At 52.7% G+C, this 17,393-nt stretch overlaps 1 protein-coding gene across 4 annotated transcripts in view; it reads left to right on the plus strand.

Annotated features, from left to right (window-relative positions):
- The window catches only part of MARK4 (microtubule affinity regulating kinase 4), a 59,768-nt gene extending 51,018 nt beyond the window's left edge, over positions 1–8,750 (plus strand). For 2 of the 4 annotated variants that reach the window (XM_073642081.1, XM_073642082.1), the window contains exons 16-17: positions 6,594–6,638; positions 8,543–8,750. In XM_073642081.1, coding sequence (XP_073498182.1) covers positions 6,594–6,638; positions 8,543–8,744 — 247 coding nt within the window. In that variant the 3' untranslated portion in view covers positions 8,745–8,750. The remainder of the gene's footprint in view (positions 1–6,593; positions 6,639–8,542) is intronic. The other 2 variants (XM_073642083.1, XM_073642084.1) reach the window with 2 other exon arrangements.
- The last annotated feature ends 8,643 nt before the right edge of the window (positions 8,751–17,393 follow it).

The following is a 17,393-nucleotide window of genomic DNA, read 5'->3' on the forward strand; positions in this document are numbered from 1 at the left end:
TGAACCACTATGCTATCACACGTCCTCCTCCCTTCACCATTATGATATCACACCTCCTCCCCCCTGCAACATTATACTATCACACTTCCTCCTCCCTGCACCATTATACTATCACACCTCCTCCTCTCTGCACCACTTTGCTATCACACCTCCTCCTCCCTGCACCACTATATCACACCTCCTCCTTGCACCATTATACTATTACATATCCTTCTCTTTCCTGCACCACTATGCTATCACACGTCCTCCTCCCTGCACCATTATGATATCACACCTTCTCCTCCCTGCACCACTATGCTATCACACATCCTCCTCCTTCCTGCACCACTATGCTATCACACATCCTCCTCCTTCCTGCACCACTATGCTATCACACTTTCTTCTCCTCCCTGCAACATTATACTATCACACCTCTTCCTCCACCCTGCACCATTATACTATCACACCCCCTCCCTGTACCATTATACTGGGTCTGGTCCTTATAGATGTTAGTGGTGTCCGGCCTTGTGCTCAGTGCTGGGTCTGGTCCTTACAGGTATTAGTGGTGTCCGGCCTTGTGCTCTGTGCTGGGTCTGATCCTTACAGCTGTTAGTGGTGTCCGGCCTTCTGCTCACACCGGGTCTGGTCCTTACAGATGTTATTGGTGTCCGACCTTTTGGTCAGCGCCCAGGTCTGGTCCTTATAGATATTAGTGGTGTCCGGCCTTGTGCTCTGTACCGGTTCTGGTCCTAACAGGTATTAGTGGTGTCCGGTCTTGTGCTCAGCACCGGGTCTGGTCCTTACAGGTATTAGTGGTGTCCGGTCTTGTGCTTAGCACCGGGTCTGGTCCTTACAGGTATTAGTGGTGTCCGGCATTGTGCCCAGTGCTGGGTCTGGTCCTTACAGGTGTTAGTGGTGTCCGGCCTTGTGCTCTGTACCGGGTCTGGTCCTTATAGATGTTAGTGGTGCCCGGCCTTGTGCTCAGTGCTGGGTCTGGTCCTTACAGGTATTAGTGGTGTCCGGCCTTGTGCTCAGCGCCTGGTCTGGTCCTTACAGGTATTAGTGGTGTCTGGCCATGTGGTTAGCGCCAGGTCTGGTCCTTACAGGTATTAGGGGTGTCCAGCCTTGTGCTCAGTGCTGGGTCTGGTCCTTACAGGTATTAGTGGTGTCCGGCCTTCTGCTCAGTGCTGGGTCTGGTCCTTACAGGTGTTAGTGGTGTCCGGCCTTGTGCTCTGTACCGGGTCTGGTCCTTATAGATGTTAGTGGTGTCTGGCCTTGTGCTCAGTGCTGGGTCTGGTCCTTACAGATGTTATTTGTGTCCGACCTTTTGGTCAGCACCCAGGTCTGGTCCTTATAGATATTAGTGGTGTCCGGCCTTGTGCTCTGCACCGGGTCTGGTCCTTATAGATGTTAGTGGTGTCTGGCCTTGTGCTCAGTGCTGGGTCTAGTCCTTACAGGTATTCGTGGTGTCCGGCCTTGTGCTCTGTACCGGGTCTGGTCATTATAGATGTTAGTGGTGTCCGGCCTTGTGCTCAGCACCGGGTGTGGTCCTTACAGGTATTAGTGGTGTCCGGCATTGTGCCCAGTGCTGGGTCTCGTCCTTACAGGTATTAGTGGTGTCCAGCCTTCTGCTCAGTGCTGGGTCTGGTCCTTACAGGTATTAGTGGTGTCCGGCCTTCTGCTCAGTGCTGGGTCTGGTCCTTACAGGTGTTAGTGGTGTCCGGTCTTGTGCTCTGTGCCGGGTCTGGTCCTTACAGGTGTTAGTGGTGTCCGGTCTTGTGCTCTGTGCTGGGTCTGGTCCTTACAGGTGTTAGTGGTGTCCGACCATGTCCTCAGCGCTGGGTCTGGTCCTTACAGGTGATAGTGGTGTCCGACCATGTGCTCAGCGCTGGGTCTGGTCCTTACAGGTGATAGTGGTGTCCGGCCTTGTGTTCAGCGTCGGGTCTGGTCCTTACATGTATTAGTGGTGTCCGGCCTTGTGTTCAGCGCCAGGTCTGATCCTTACAGGTGTTAGTGGCGTCTGGCCTTGTGCTCAGCGCCGGGTATGGTCCTTACAGGTGTTAGTGGTGTCCGGCCTTGTGCTCTGTGCCAGGTCTGGTCGTTACAGGTATTAGTGGTGTTCGGCCTTGTGGTCAGCACCAGGTCTGGTCCTTACAGGTATTATTGGTGTCCAGCCTTGTGCTCAGTGCAGGGTCTGGTCCTTACAGGTGTTAGTGGTTCTTTAATTTGGTGACATTGGACAGGTTTTTGCTCCTTCCGTCCGGACCTTCATTCTGTTTTTTTTATCACTTTGTCTTGTTTTCTTGCCGTTCTCTGTTGTTTGTGTCCATAAGATAGGACTGATGATCCATCACATGATGACCGCCTTCATTCCCTGCTCCACCACATTCCTACCACCATCGCCTCACTGCGCCAGTAAATTACACTGCTCCACTACCTACATCCACATAATGCCAAATCACACCTCCTTCTCCTCCCTGCACCACTATAATATCACATCTCCTCCTCTCTACACAACTATGCTATCACACCTCCTCCTCCTCCCTGCACCACTACAATATCACTCCTCCTCCCTGCACCATTATACTATCACACCTCCTCCTCCCTGCACCACTATGCTATCACACCTTCTCCTCCCTGCACCATTATGCTATCACACCTTCTCCTCCCTGCACCATTATACTATCACATGTCCTTCTCTTCCCTGAACCACTATGCTATCACACGTCCTCCTCCCTTCACCATTATGATATCACACTTCCTCCTCCCCCCTGCAACATTATACTATCACACTTCCTCCTCCCTGCACCACTATGCTATCACATTTCCTCCTCCCTGCACCACTATATCACACCTCCTCCTTGCACCATTATACTATTACATATCCTTCTCTTTCCTGCACCACTATGCTATCACACGTCCTCCTCCCTGCACCATTATGATATCACACCTTCTCCCTGCACCACTATGCTATCACACAGCCTCCTCCTTCCTGCACCACTATGCTATCACACATCCTCCTCCTTCCTGCACCACTATGCTATCACACTTTCTTCTCCTCCCTGCAACATTATACTATCACACCTCTTCCTCCACCCTGCACCATTATACTATCACACCCCCTCCCTGTACCATTATACTGGATCTGGTCCTTATAGATGTTAGTGATGTCCGGCCTTGTGCTCTGTGCTGGGTCTGATCCTTACAGGTGTTAGTGGTGTCCGGCCTTCTGCTCACACCGGGTCTGGTCCTTACAGATGTTATTGGTGTCCGACCTTTTGGTCAGCGCCCAGGTCTGGTCCTTATAGATATTAGTGGTGTCCGGCCTTGTGCTCTGTACCGGTTCTGGTCCTAACAGGTATTAGTGGTGTCCGGTCTTGTGCTCAGCACCGGGTCTGGTCCTTACAGGTGTTAGTGGTGTCCGGCCTTGTGCTCTGTACCGGGTCTGGTCCTTATAGATGTTAGTGGTGTCCGGCCTTGTGCTCAGTGCTGGGTCTCGTCCTTACAGGTATTAGTGGTGTCCGGCCTTCTGCTCAGTGCTGGGTCTGGTCCTTACAGGTGTTAGTGGTGTCCTTCCTTGTGCTCAGTGCTGGGTCTGGTCCTTACAGGTATTAGTGGTGTCCGGCCTTGTGCTCTGTTCCGGGTCTGGTCCTTATAGATGTTAGTGATGTCCGGCCTGCTGCTCACTGCTGGGTCTGGTCCTTACAGGTGTTAGTGGTGTCCGGCCTTGTGCTCTGTACCGGGTCTGGTCCTTATAGATGTTAGTGATGTCCGGCCTTCTGCTCAGTGCTGGGTCTGGTCCTTACAGGTGTTAGTGGTGTCCGGTCTTGTGCTCTGTGCCGGGTCTGGTCCTTACAGGTGTTAGTGGTGTCCGGCCTTGTGCTCTGTGCCGGGTCTGGTCCTTACAGGCTTTAGTGGTGTCCGGCCTTGTACTCAGCGCCGGGTCTGGTCCTTACATGTATTAGTGGTGTCCGGCCTTGTGCTCAGCGCTGGGTCTGGTCCTTACAGGTGTTAGTGGTGTCCGTCCTTGTGTTCAGCGCCAGGTCTGATCCTTACAGGTGTTAGTGGCGTCCGGCCTTGTGCTCAGCACCGGGTATGGTCCTTACAGGTGTTAGTGGTGTCCGGCCTTGTGCTCTGCGCCAGGTCTGGTCGTTACAGGTATTAGTGGTGTTCGGCCTTGTGGTCAGCACCAAGTCTGGTCCTTACAGGTATTATTGATGTCCAGCCTTGTGCTCAGCGCAGGGTCTGGTCCTTACAGGTGTTAGTGGTTCTTTAATTTGGTGGCATTGGACAGGTTTTTGCTCCTTCCATCTGGACCTTCATTCTGTTTTTTTTATCACTTTGTCTTGTTTTCTTGCCGTTCTCTGTTGTTTGTGTCCATAAGATAGGACTGATGATCCATCACATGATGACCGCCTTCATTCCCTGCTCCACCACATTCCTACCACCATCGCCTCACTGCGCCAGTAAATTACACTGCTCCACTACCTACATCCACATAATGCCAAATCACACCTCCTTCTCCTCCCTGCACCACTATAATATCACACCTCCTCCACTCTACACCACTATGCTATCACACCTCCTCCTCCTCCCTGCACCACTACAATATCACTCCTCCTCCCTGCACCATTATACTATCACACCTCCTCCTCCCTGCACCACTATGCTATCACACCTCCTCCTCCCTGCACCATTATCCTATCACACCTTCTCCTCCCTGCACCATTATACTATCACATATCCTTCTCTTCCCTGCACCACTATGCTATCACACGTCCTCCTCCCTGCACCATTATGATATCACACCTCCTCCCCCCTGCAACATTATACTATCACACCTCCTCCTCCCTGCACCACTATATCACACCTCCTCCTTGCACCATTATACTATTACATATCCTTCTTTTCCCTGCACCACTATGCTATCACACGTCCTCCACCCTGCACCATTATGATATCACACCTCCTCCTCCCTGCACCATTATACTGTCACACCTTCTCCTCCCTGCACCACTATGCTATCACACATCCTCCTCCTTCCTGCACCACTATGCTATCACACATCCTTTTCCTTCCTGCACCACTATGCTATCACACATCCTTTTCCTTCCTGCACCACTATGCTATCACACTTTCTTCTCCTCCCTGCTACATTATACTATCACACCTCTTCCTCCACCCTGCACCATTATACTATCACACCCCCTCCCTGTACCATTATACTATCACACCAGCTCCTCCTCCCTGCACCATTATGCTATCACACCTCCTCCCTGCACCATTATACTATCACACCTCATCCTCCCTGCACCATTATACTATCACACCTCCCCCTCCTCCCTGCCCCATTATACACTCACACCTCTTCCTGCACCATTATAGTATCACACTTACTTATCCCTGCACCATTATACTATCACACCTCCTCCTCCCTGCACTATTATACTATCACACCTCCTGCACCATTATACTATCACACCTCATCCTCCCTGCACCATTATACTATCACACCTCCCCCTCCTCCCTGCCCCATTATACACTCACACCTCTTACTGCACCATTATAGTATCACACTTACTTATCCCTGCACCATTATACTATCACACCTCCTCCTCCCTGCACTATTATACTATCACACCTCCTGCACCATTATACTATCACACCTCATCCTCCCTGCACCATTATACTATCACACCTCCCCCTCCTCCCTGCCCCATTATACACTCACACCTCTTCCTGCACCATTATAGTATCACACTTACTTATCCCTGCACCATTATACTATCACACCTCCTCCTCCCTGCACTATTATACTATCACACCTCCTGCACCATTATACTATCACACCTCCTCCTCCCTGCACCATTATACTATCACATCACTCCCTGCACCATTATACTATCACACCTCCTCCTCCCTGCACCATTATACTATCACATCACTCCCTGCACCATTATACTATCACACCTCCACCTCCTTGCACTATTATACTATCACATCACTCCCTGCACCATTATACTATCACATCACTCCCTGCACCATTATACTATCACACCTCCACCTCCTTGCACTATTATACTATCACATCACTCCCTGCACCATTATACTATCACACCTCCTCCTCCCTGCACCATTATACTATCACATCACTCTCTGCACCATTATACTAACACACCTCCTCCTCCCTGCACCATTATACTTTCACACCTCCTTCTCCTCCCTGCACCATTATACTATCACACCTCCTCCTCCTCCCTGCACCATTACACTGGGAGTGGTCATCATGGGTTTCTTGGATAATTTGTGATGATATGATGGATCCCATGATAGTCACTGTGACTTTGGATGCCATTGATGACTTGTGATGGCGCTGTGGGTGGTCCGTTGTGGTGGATGATGGCATCGCCATAGCTCTACTAATTCCTGCGATGACCACCAGTGCCCGGCTGGGGTCCTGCGGTTCCTCTGCATTGCCCCATATAAGAGCCCCATATAAAGGCCCCATATAACGGCCCCATATTTCCAGTAGATCCCGGTGTGAGGGCCGAGCTCTGGGGACGCGTCCATTCACCTTCTCTGATTTTTCATGGTGTCTTCACCTTTTTTTCCAGGGTCACAGACGAATCTGAGAGAGTCCGGAGACCTGAGGTCACAAGGCAAGTACTCATTTATCCCTGACAACCACTCCCATCATCCCTGACCCTGAGTCTGGCCCTCTATTATCAGTGTCCATATATAACGGGTGAGAAGATCTGTGCAGCCCCAGGAGGTCACACAGGTCTCCTGTCAAGTTCTGATGGCTCCGTCCGATCCTACTACAGATACTGGTTATTATGGAGTAGGTAGTGAGGTCAGGAGGTGACGGTGGCCTCCACCATGGAGCAGGTAGTGAGGTCAGGAGGTGACGGCGGCCTCCACCATGGAGCCTGGTAGTGATGTCAGGAGGTGATAGCGGCCTCCACAATTGAGCAGATAGTGAGGTCAGGGGGTGATGGCAGCCTCCACCATGAAGCAGGTTGTGAGGTCAGGAGATGACGGGATCCTCTACCATGGAGCAAGTACTGAGGTCAGGAGGTGACGGTGGCCTCCGCCATAGAGCAGGTAATGAGGTCAGGAGGTGACGATGGTCTCCACCATGGAGCTTGGTAGTGAGGTCAGGAGATGACTGCGGCCTCCACCATGGAGCTGATAGTGAGGTCAGGAGGTGATGGCGGCCTCCACCATGGAGCAGGTAGTGAGGTCAGGAGGTGACGACGGCCTCCACCATAGAGCAGGTAGTGAGGTCAGGAGGTGATGGCAGCCTCCACCATAGAGCAGCTAGTGAGGTGAGGAGATGATGGCGGCCTCCATCATGGAGCAGGTAGTGAGGTCAGGAGGTGATGGCAGCCTCCACCATAGAGCAGGTAGTGAGGTGAGGAGATGATGGCGGCCTCCACCATAGAGCAGGTAGTGAGGTCAGGAGGTGATGGCGGCCTCCACCATAGAGCAGGTAGTGAGGTGAGGAGATGATGGCGGCCTCCACCATAGAGCAGGTAGTGAGATCAGGAGGTGGTGGCAGCCTCCACCATAGAGCAGATAGGGAGGTGAGGAGATGATGACGGCCTCCATCATGGAGCAGGTAGTGAGGTCAGGAGATGACTGCGGCCTCCACCATGGAGCTGATAGTGAGGTCGGAGGTGATGGCGGCCTCCACCATGGAGCAGGTAGTGAGGTCAGGAGGTGATGGCAGCCTCCACCATAGAGCAGGTAGTGAGGTGAGGAGATGATGGCAGCCTCCATCATGGAGCAGGTAGTGAGGTCAGGAGGTGATGGTGGCCTCCACCATAGAGCAGATAGTGAGGTCAGGAAGTGACGGCGGCCTCCACCATAGAGCTGATAGTGAGGGCAGGAGGTGGCGGCGGCCTCCACCATAGAGCTGATAGTGAGGTCAGGAGGTGACGGCGGCCTCCACCATAGAGCTGATAGTGAGGTCAGGAAGTGACGGCGGCCTCCACCATAGAGCTGATAGTGAGGTCAGGAAGTGACGGCGGCCTCCACCATAGAGCTGATAGTGAGGTCAGGAGGTGACGGCGGCCTCCACCATAGAGCTGATAGTGAGGTCAGGAGGTGACGGTGGCCTCCACCATAGAGCTGATAGTGAGGTCAGGAAGTGACGGCGGCCTCCACCATAGAGCTGATAGTGAGGTCAGGAAGTGACGGCGGCCTCCACCATAGAGCTGATAGTGAGGTCAGGAGGTGACGGCGGCCTCCACCATAGAGCTGATAGTGAGGTCAGGAAGTGACGGCGGCCTCCACCATAGAGCTGATAGTGAGGTCAGGAAGTGACGGCGGCCTCCACCATAGAGCTGATAGTGAGGTCAGGAGGTGACGGTGGCCTCCACCATAGAGCTGATAGTGAGGTCAGGAGGTGACGGCGGCCTCCACCATAGAGCTGATAGTGAGGTCAGGAGGTGACGGTGGCATCCACCTTAGATCCCGGTTAGCCTTTATGTCCGACAGGGCAGCCATTTTCCCCTCTGTGCTCCCTTCTTTTCACTTCTCTTCCTCTCTCTTTCTGCAGTAGCTATATACCTTGGTATAAAGCGTCGGCCCACTCCGGCCTGCTCCGACCTTCCGGGGATGTGACGAAATCCACCCGGCGCCCCCCCTTGAATTCGCCAGCCCCCTCGACTGCTCCCAGTGAATCTTACCCAGTGGGAAGACCTCGGCCCTTACCAGGCAAGCTCCGCCCACTTGTCACCGTTGGGACGCTGGGACTTTAAGAAGGGGATATATTCGTTCTGTGGATATCCTGTAGGATGCTGCTGTAGCTTTTGGAAGCTGGGACGAGCCCCATCGGGGGTGAAGCACGACCAGTCCGGGCAGCCACCCCCTCCTTTACTGTCGGGACGCTGTGCCTTTAAGACGGACGCCTCCTGGTCTGGATGCTGCACCTGTGGGGATTAGTATGAGGATCTGTGGTGGGAGCAGGAGGACGACGTCCACTCCACCCATGAGACGCCCCTTCTGGACGTGCCAATCCCACTCGTGTCCTGAGAGCCGTGCCATCGCGGGGGAGGGGCGCTGATTTTTACTCGGGGTTCTGCGCAGTGCGGACCAGACACCGGATCCGAGATCTTATTAACAGTTTCCTCCCCAAATTCTCTCCCATCTCTGGCTCCGCCCACTCGAATATCGGACATTATATTAGCCCCTCCACCGACATGTGCTATTTTACCCATTTTTCCATGACATGTCCCTCCCCATCATGGCCTCCCCCCTACGAACACCGGTCTGCTTCCCTCCACCCCTGATGGATCGGATGCTTCTCCCCCTGCGCTCATAGACCCCCATCATCCGGGGATCAGTGTATATAATGGTATGTGCAGGTCACGCAGATTCCTGGTGGGGGAGGGGTCATTGGCTGCTGCCCTCACACGTAATATCGCCCGGCGTGGTGCCCCCTCATCGCTGCAACAAGACCCCGCCACCATCGAAAGCCACTCGCTTTACTGCATCCTCATCACTGCTGCAAACCGCCTCCTATGATGGGAATACCACTGCATCGCCATCACTTCAAAGAGCCCACACCCGATACTGCTGCACTGCACCCCATCAGTGCAGCCAGCCCCCAACACCATCTACACCCCACACCCGATACTGCTGCACTGCACTCTCATCATCACTGCAGCTAGCCCCCAACACCATCTACACCCCAGACCCGATACTGCTGCACTGCACTCTCATCATCACTGCAGCCAGCCCCCAACACCGTCTACACCCCACACCCGATACTGCTGCACTGCACCCTCATCATCACTGCAGCCAGCCCCCAACACCATCTACACCCCACACCCGATACTCTTGCACTGCACTCTCATCATCACTGCAGCTAGCCCCCAACACCATCTACACCCCAGAACCGATACTGCTGCACTGCACCCCCATCACTGCAGCCAGCCCCCAACACCATCTACACCCCACACCCGATACTGCTGCACTGCACCCTCATCATCACTGCAGCCAGCCCCCAACACCATCTACACCTCACTCCCGATACTGCTGCACTGCACCCTCATCATCACTGCAGCCAGTCCCCAACAGCATCTACTCCCCACACCCGATACTGCTGCACTGCACCCTCATCATCACTGCAGCCAGCCCCCAACACCATCTACACCTCACACCCGATACTGCTGCACTGCACCCCATCACTGCAGCCAGCCCCCAACACCATCTGCACCCCACACCCGATACTGCTGCACTGCACCCCATCACTGCAGCCAGCCCCCAACATCATCTACACCTCACACCTTATACTGCTGCACTGCACCCTTCTCATCACTGCAGTCAGCCTCCAACACCATCTACACCCCACATCCGATACTGCTGTACTGTACTCTCATCACTGCAGCCAGCCTCCAACACCATCTACACCCCACACCCGATACTGCTGTACTGTACTCTCATCACTGCTGCCAGCCCCCAACACCATCTACACCTCACACCCGATACTGCTGCACTGTACTCTCATCATCACTGCAGCCAGCCCCCAACACCATCTACACCCCAGACCCGATACTGCTGCACTGTACCCTCCTCATCACTGCAGCCAGCCCCCAACACCATCTACACACCACACCCGATACTTCTGCACTGCACCTTCATCATCACTGAAGCCAATCCCCAACACCATCTACACCCCACACCCGATACTGCTGCACTGTACCCTCCTCATCACTGCAGCCAGCCCCAAACACCATCTACACCCCATACCCGATACTGCTGCACTGCACTCTCATCATCACTGCAGCCAGCCCCCAACACCATCTACACCCCAGACCCGATACTGCTGCACTGTACCCTCCTCATCACTGCAGCCAGCCCCCAACACCATCTACACCCCACACCCGATACTGCTGCACTGCACCCCATCATCACTGCAGCCAGCCCCCAACACCATCTACACCCCACACCCGATACTGCTGCACTGCACCTTCATCATCACTGCAGCCAGCCCCCAACACCATCTACGCCCCACACCCGATACTGCTGCACTGCACCCAATCACTGCATCCAGCCCCCAACACCATCTACACCCCACACCCGATACTGCTGCACTGCACCCTCATCATCACTGCAGCCAGCCCCCAACACCATCTACACCTCACACCCGATACTGCTGCACTGCACCTTCATCATCACTGCAGCCAGCCCCCAACACCATCTACACCCCACACCCGATACTGCTGCACTGCACCTTCATCATCACTGCAGCCAGCCCCCAACACCATCTGCGCCCCACACCCGATACTGCTGCACTGCACCCAATCACTGCATCCAGCCCCCAACACCATCTACACCCCACACCCGATACTGCTGCACTGCACCTTCATCATCACTGCAGCCAGCCCCCAACACCATCTACACCCCACACCCGATACTGCTGCACTGCACCTTCATCATCACTGCAGCCAGCCCCCAACACCATCTACACACCACACCCGATACTGCTGCACTGCACCCTCATCATCACTGCAGCCAGTCCCCAACACCATCTACACTCCACGCCCTATACTGCTGCAATGCACCCTCATCATCACTGCAGCCAGTCCTAGCACCATTTTAGCCTCATGCCCAATACTCCTGTACCCTGAACCGGTCCCCAGCACCATCTACACCGCATGAATGCAGTAAAGTGCCACCTGGGAGCCGTTGTAAATATTTCATAATGGAGCCTACACTATAATGTTCCAGTCACTTCCTTCCTTTCTTGGGGAGATGATCTGCAGGCGCCTCGTAATGTTTGGTTATTAATCTAAACCTCTCCAGATGTCACACAATGATGGGGGTAGCAGTCCGACAACTACAGTGTTCAGAATGGGGTCCTGGAGCTCCTGACACCCACACAGTGCCGAAACTAGAAGCCAGAGGGCAGGCGGTGTCATGTACCCAGCACACACGCTCGTAGTGTAGAACGTCAGCAGTGAACCTCCTCCCGACAATGTACCCCAAAACTATTTATTAAAATCACCCTACGAAACCCAATCATGGTCTGTGTGTATTGTGCCGACAGCGAGGAGATACCGGAAAGTGACATATTCATCTCTGCATGTACCATGGTATAGAGCCCCCTCTACTGGTGTCACACTGGTATAGAGCCCCCTCTACAGGTATCACCCAGGTATAGAGCCCCCTCTACAGGTGTCACCCAGGTATAGAGCCCCCTCTACAGGTGTCACCCAGGTATAGAGCCCCCTCTACAGGTGTCACCCTGGTATAGAGCCCCCTCTACAGGTGTCACCCTGGTATAGAGCCCCCTCTACAGGTGTCACCCTGGTATAGAGCCCCCTCTACAGGTGTCACCCTGGTATAGAGCCCCCTCTACAGGTGTCACCCTGGTATAGAGCCCCCTCTACAGGTGTCACCCTGGTATAGAGCCCCCTCTACAGGTGTCACCCTGGTATAGAGCCCCCTCTACAGGTGTCACCCTGGTATAGAGCCCCCTCTACAGGTGTCACCCTGGTATAGAGCCCCCTCTACAGGTGTCTCCCTGGTATAGAGCCCCCTCTACCGGTGTCTCACTGGTATAGGGCCCCCTCTACAGGTGTCACACTGGTATAGGGCCCCCTCTACTGGTGTCACCCTGGTATAGAGCCCTCTCCACATATATTACACTGGTATAGAGCCCCCGTTACAGGAATCACCCAGGCATAGGGCCCCCTCTACAGGTGTCTCCCTGGTATAGAGCCCCCTCTACAGGTGTCTCCCTGGTATAGAGCCCCCTCTACCAGTGTCTCCCTGGTATAGAGCCCCCTCCACAGATATTACACTGGTATAGAGCCCCCTCTGCAGGTGTCTCCCTGGTATAGAGCCCCCTCTACAGGTGTCACCCTGGTATAGAGCTCCCTCCACAGATATTACACTGGTATAGAGCCCTCTTTACAGAAATCACCCAGGTATAGGGCCCCCTCTACAGGTGTCACACTGGTATAGAGCCCCCTCTACAGGTGTCACCCTGGTATAGAGCCCCCTCTACAGGTGTCACCCTGGTATAGAGCCCCCTCTACAGGTGTCACCCTGGTATAGAGCCCTCTCTACAGGTGTCTCACTGGTATAGGGCCCCCTCTACAGGTGTCACACTGGTATAGAGTCCCCTCTACAGGTGTCTCCCTGGTATAGAGCCCCCTCCACTGATATTACACTGGTATAGAGCCCCCGTTACAGGAGTCACCCAGGTATAGGGCCCCCTCTACAGGTGTCACACTGGTATAGAGCCCCCTGTAACGGGTCTGGGAGGCGGAACCTCTGAGCAACTTATACAAGGGGGCGGTCCTTGTAAGGAAGCGGGTGGCGAGCAGGGAAGACAGGCAGGTAGTCACAGCAGGTGATCGGGACAGTCTCTGGGTAAACGGGCAGGAGGTCACAGCAAGTGACCGGGGCAGTCTCTGGGTGAACGGGCAGGAGGTCACGGCAAGTGACCGGGACAGTCTCTGGGTAAACGGGCAGGAGGTCACGGCAAGTGACCGGGACAGTCTCTGGGTAAACGGGCAGGAGGTCACGGCAAGTGACCGGGACAGTCTCTGGGTAAAGGGTAGGTACGACCTGTGACGACTGAGCCTCCAGGTAGGCTAGCAGGCAGGTAGCAGATGAGCGCTCCCAGGTGAGCGGGCAAGAGTCTCTGGACTGGCAGGTGGTCACAGCACGTGACGGCGGAGCCTCCAGGTAGGCTAGCAGGCACTTGGCAGATGTGTGCTCCCAGGTGAGCAGGCGAGAGTCTCTGGACTGGCAGGTGGTCACAGCACGTGATGGCGGAGCCTCCAGGTAGGCTAACAGGCAGGTAGCAGATGAGCGCTCCCAGGTGAGCGGGCAAGAGTCTCTGGACTGGCAGGTGGTCACAGCACGTGACGGCGGAGCCTCCAGGTAGGCTAACAGACAGGTAGCAGGTGAGCGCTCCCAGGTGAGCGGGCAAGCTGGTCCATAGACAGACTGACAGATGTCAGAAGGCAGACCGTCGGACCTCAGGCTAGCAAGCAGGTAAGCGGATAACAGGCAGGAATCAGACAGCAAACTGGCAGGTAACTGGAAACGGGACCTGAACAGTGCAACAACATTGCTCGGGCACCTCCATTTTGGAGGAGGTGCCTTATATATGGTGAAGTCCTCCGGCCATTGGCCGGGGACTCCTTAGGACGGCGCGCGCGGCCCCTTTAACACTAGGACTACTGGACTCGTGACCCCGCCTAGAACTACTGAAAGGAGTCATTTTGACTCCTTGCTTGTTTTCGTTTATTTTTAGAGTTTCATTTGTGGTTATTTATTAATAATTATATTTTTTGTAATGTATTATTATTGTGAGATCCAACAGTAATGCTTTTGATTGTTTTTTTTCTGCTTTTCTTATTTTTCTACAGAAAATAACAATAATTATAATAGACGTTTTTCAAACATTTTTTTTTATTCAAGTGCACACATATAAACAACAACTGAAGAACAAAAAGCAGAGAAAATGTAGGTGGAGGAGCATAAAAATGAAAATATGGCGCAGAATTCACCTTCTAAACATTTGGTGTTTCGCATTTTAGGCATTGCCTTTGATTTATGGCAGTACATTGCCCACACAAAGACTTACCACAAGTCTTACAATTGCCGACAGATCTATTTTTCTTGCACTTTTCTTTGATCTGGCAAAATTTTGTTTGAACCGTCACTTCTGAGCATGTAGAAACTTGGGACGTGGAACCCTTTTCCCTATCTGTGACATAAGGACCACTCAACTGTCTCACAAGCGTTTGCAAAAATGCCTTGCGTGACATTTTTTGGTGGGTAATCTCCTTGAATATTATCCATGCATTTATACCCGCAAAGTCTAAGGCATTTTCAAATGCATGAACAGGCCATCTCCTTGTGCATGTTCGTGTGGTATATTTTCGTGCCATCTGATCCACTACATCTACTCCATATTTTGTTTCATTGTAAAACTTTACCGTTTCTGGAGTTTTTTTTAGCGGAATCAGACGCAACAACAACATCTGGATGGACGGAACTCAAAATGACAACATTTTTGTTGGGCTTTCCTTGATATACTGTAAGTGTAAAATTGTCTTCATTTCTAAACACTTTAGTGTTGTACAATTCCTCTTTCATGGATTTTATTTCTTTAGGCACTTCTCGCCTTATCTTGTTCAGTGTTCCCACGATGGTTGTTCCTTTGCTTTTTAGCTGTTTAGCTAATTTTACTGAAGTAAAATAATTAGCGGTTGTAACATTGCGACCTTTTTTCAAAAACGGGTCCAATAACTTCATTACCACATGGTCAGCTAAACGGTCCTCAGCACGGCGTGTGTCATCTTTGCCTAGATAAGGGAAGCCATTTGCCAGATATTTGCTCCTCTTATCAACAGCTAGCCAATATTTGTGGCCATATTTATCTGGTTTGGAAGGCATGTACTGCGTGAATGGACACCTAGTTTTGCTTGGGAAAAGTTGCTCATCCACCATTATGTATGGGACAGGTTTGTAACACGCAATACAATTTTCAATAAACCTGTCCCACACAGTAGAAAATAGAGCAAACTTGTCCGTTTGCAGTCTCTCCGATCGAGTAGATTTCTCATCAAATCTGAGAAACCTCATAATTTCAACAAAGCGGTCCCTAGACATTGTCGCTTTGCAAAACGGTATTCCCCAGTCATTACACCAAATACTGCTAATCGAGTGACGGTTCGTGCCAGATATTCCACGAGCATAGAATATCGCAATGAATGCATCTAGCTCCTCATCAGATAGAGTTTGTTCAGCATTACACAGTACTACAAGCAGGTAAAACACAAGGAAAATGTGAAAAGTTGACATGTAAATTGAACTACATCTATATGAACATCAGGGTAAATAAGACAGAGTGAAAAAATTATGCACAAAACTTTATAGCAACATTTAGTGACAAAAGGACCTCAAAATATAGTAGGGAGTCAAAATGACTCCCTTCAGTAGTTCTTGGTAAATTTTGAAAAAAACGCGCAAATTTTTCACCAAAATTATTTATTCTCACAAAATCTTTTTTCACATCATATTTGAGGAAAAGTCACCAAGTTTCAAGCCGGAATTCTGAAAAATGTAGTCACAGAAGAGAAATAAAAAACGAAAGGAGTCAAAATGACTCCATCAGTAGTTCTAGTGTTAAGAGGGGGGGAGCGCGCGCCCTAAGCACCGTGGCCGGGAAGGAGCGCGTGCTGCCAGCAGAGCGGGAGGAAGACGCCGGGCTCGGAGCGGAGAGATGAGGGGAACAGCGTCCCTCCCTAGCAGGAGGCAGGGACGCCGACGCTACACCCCCCTCCACAGGTGTTTCCCTGGTATAGAGCCCCCTCTACAGGTGTCACCCAGGAACAGAGCCCCCTCCACAGGTTTCACACTGGTATAGAGCCCCCTCTACAGGTGTCACCCTGGTATAGAGCCCCCTCCACAGATATTACACTGGTATAGAGCCCCCGTTACAGGAGTCACCCAGGCATAGGGCCCCCTCTACAGGAGTCACCCAGGCATAGGGCCCCCTCTACAGGTGTCACACTGGTATAGAGCCCCCTCTACAGGTGTCACACTGGTATAGAGCCCCCTCCACAGATATTACACTGGTATAGAGCCCCCGTTACAGGAATCACCCAGGTATAGGGCCCCCTCTGCAGGTGTCACCCTGATATAGGGCCCCCTCTACAGGTGTCACACTGGTATAGAGCCCCCTCTACAGGTGTTTCCCTGGTATAGAGCCCCCTCTACAGGTGTCTCCCTGGTATAGAGCCCCCTCTACAGGTGTCTCCCTGGTATAAAGCCCCCTCCACAGATATTACACTGGTATAGAGCCCCCTCTGCAGGTGTCTCCCTGGTATAGAGCCCCCTCTGCAGGTGTCTCCCTGGTATAGAGCCCCCTCTGCAGGTGTCTCCCTGGTATAGAGCCCCCTCTACAGGTGTCACCCTGGTATAGAGCCCCCTCCACAGATATTACACTGATATAGAGCCCCCTCTGCAGGTGTCTCCCTGGTATAGAGCCCCCTCTGCAGGTGTCTCCCTGGTATAGAGCCCCCTCTACAGGTGTTTCCCTGGTATAGGGCCCCCTCTACAGGTGTCACCCTGGTATAGAGCCCCCTCTACAGGTGTCACCCTGGTATAGAGCCCCCTCTACAGGTGTCACCCTGGTATAGAGCCCACTCCACAGATATTACACTGGTATAGAGCCCCCTCTGCAGGTGTCACACTGGTATAGAGCCCCCGTTACAGGACTCACACTGGTATAGGGCCCCCTCTACAGGTGTCACACTGGTATAGGGCCCCCTCTACAGGTGTCACACTGGAACAGCGCACATTGGAGGTGTATAGGCCCCATCACTCATACATCCATCTCTGTGCTCCCGTTCACTTCACCATCACACATAGAAGAA

This window comes from Phyllobates terribilis, unplaced genomic scaffold (genome assembly GCF_046119375.1).
Source record: "Phyllobates terribilis strain yellow unplaced genomic scaffold, ASM4611937v1 Scaffold_7__3_contigs__length_470593459, whole genome shotgun sequence".
Lineage (NCBI taxonomy): Eukaryota > Metazoa > Chordata > Amphibia > Anura > Dendrobatidae > Phyllobates > Phyllobates terribilis.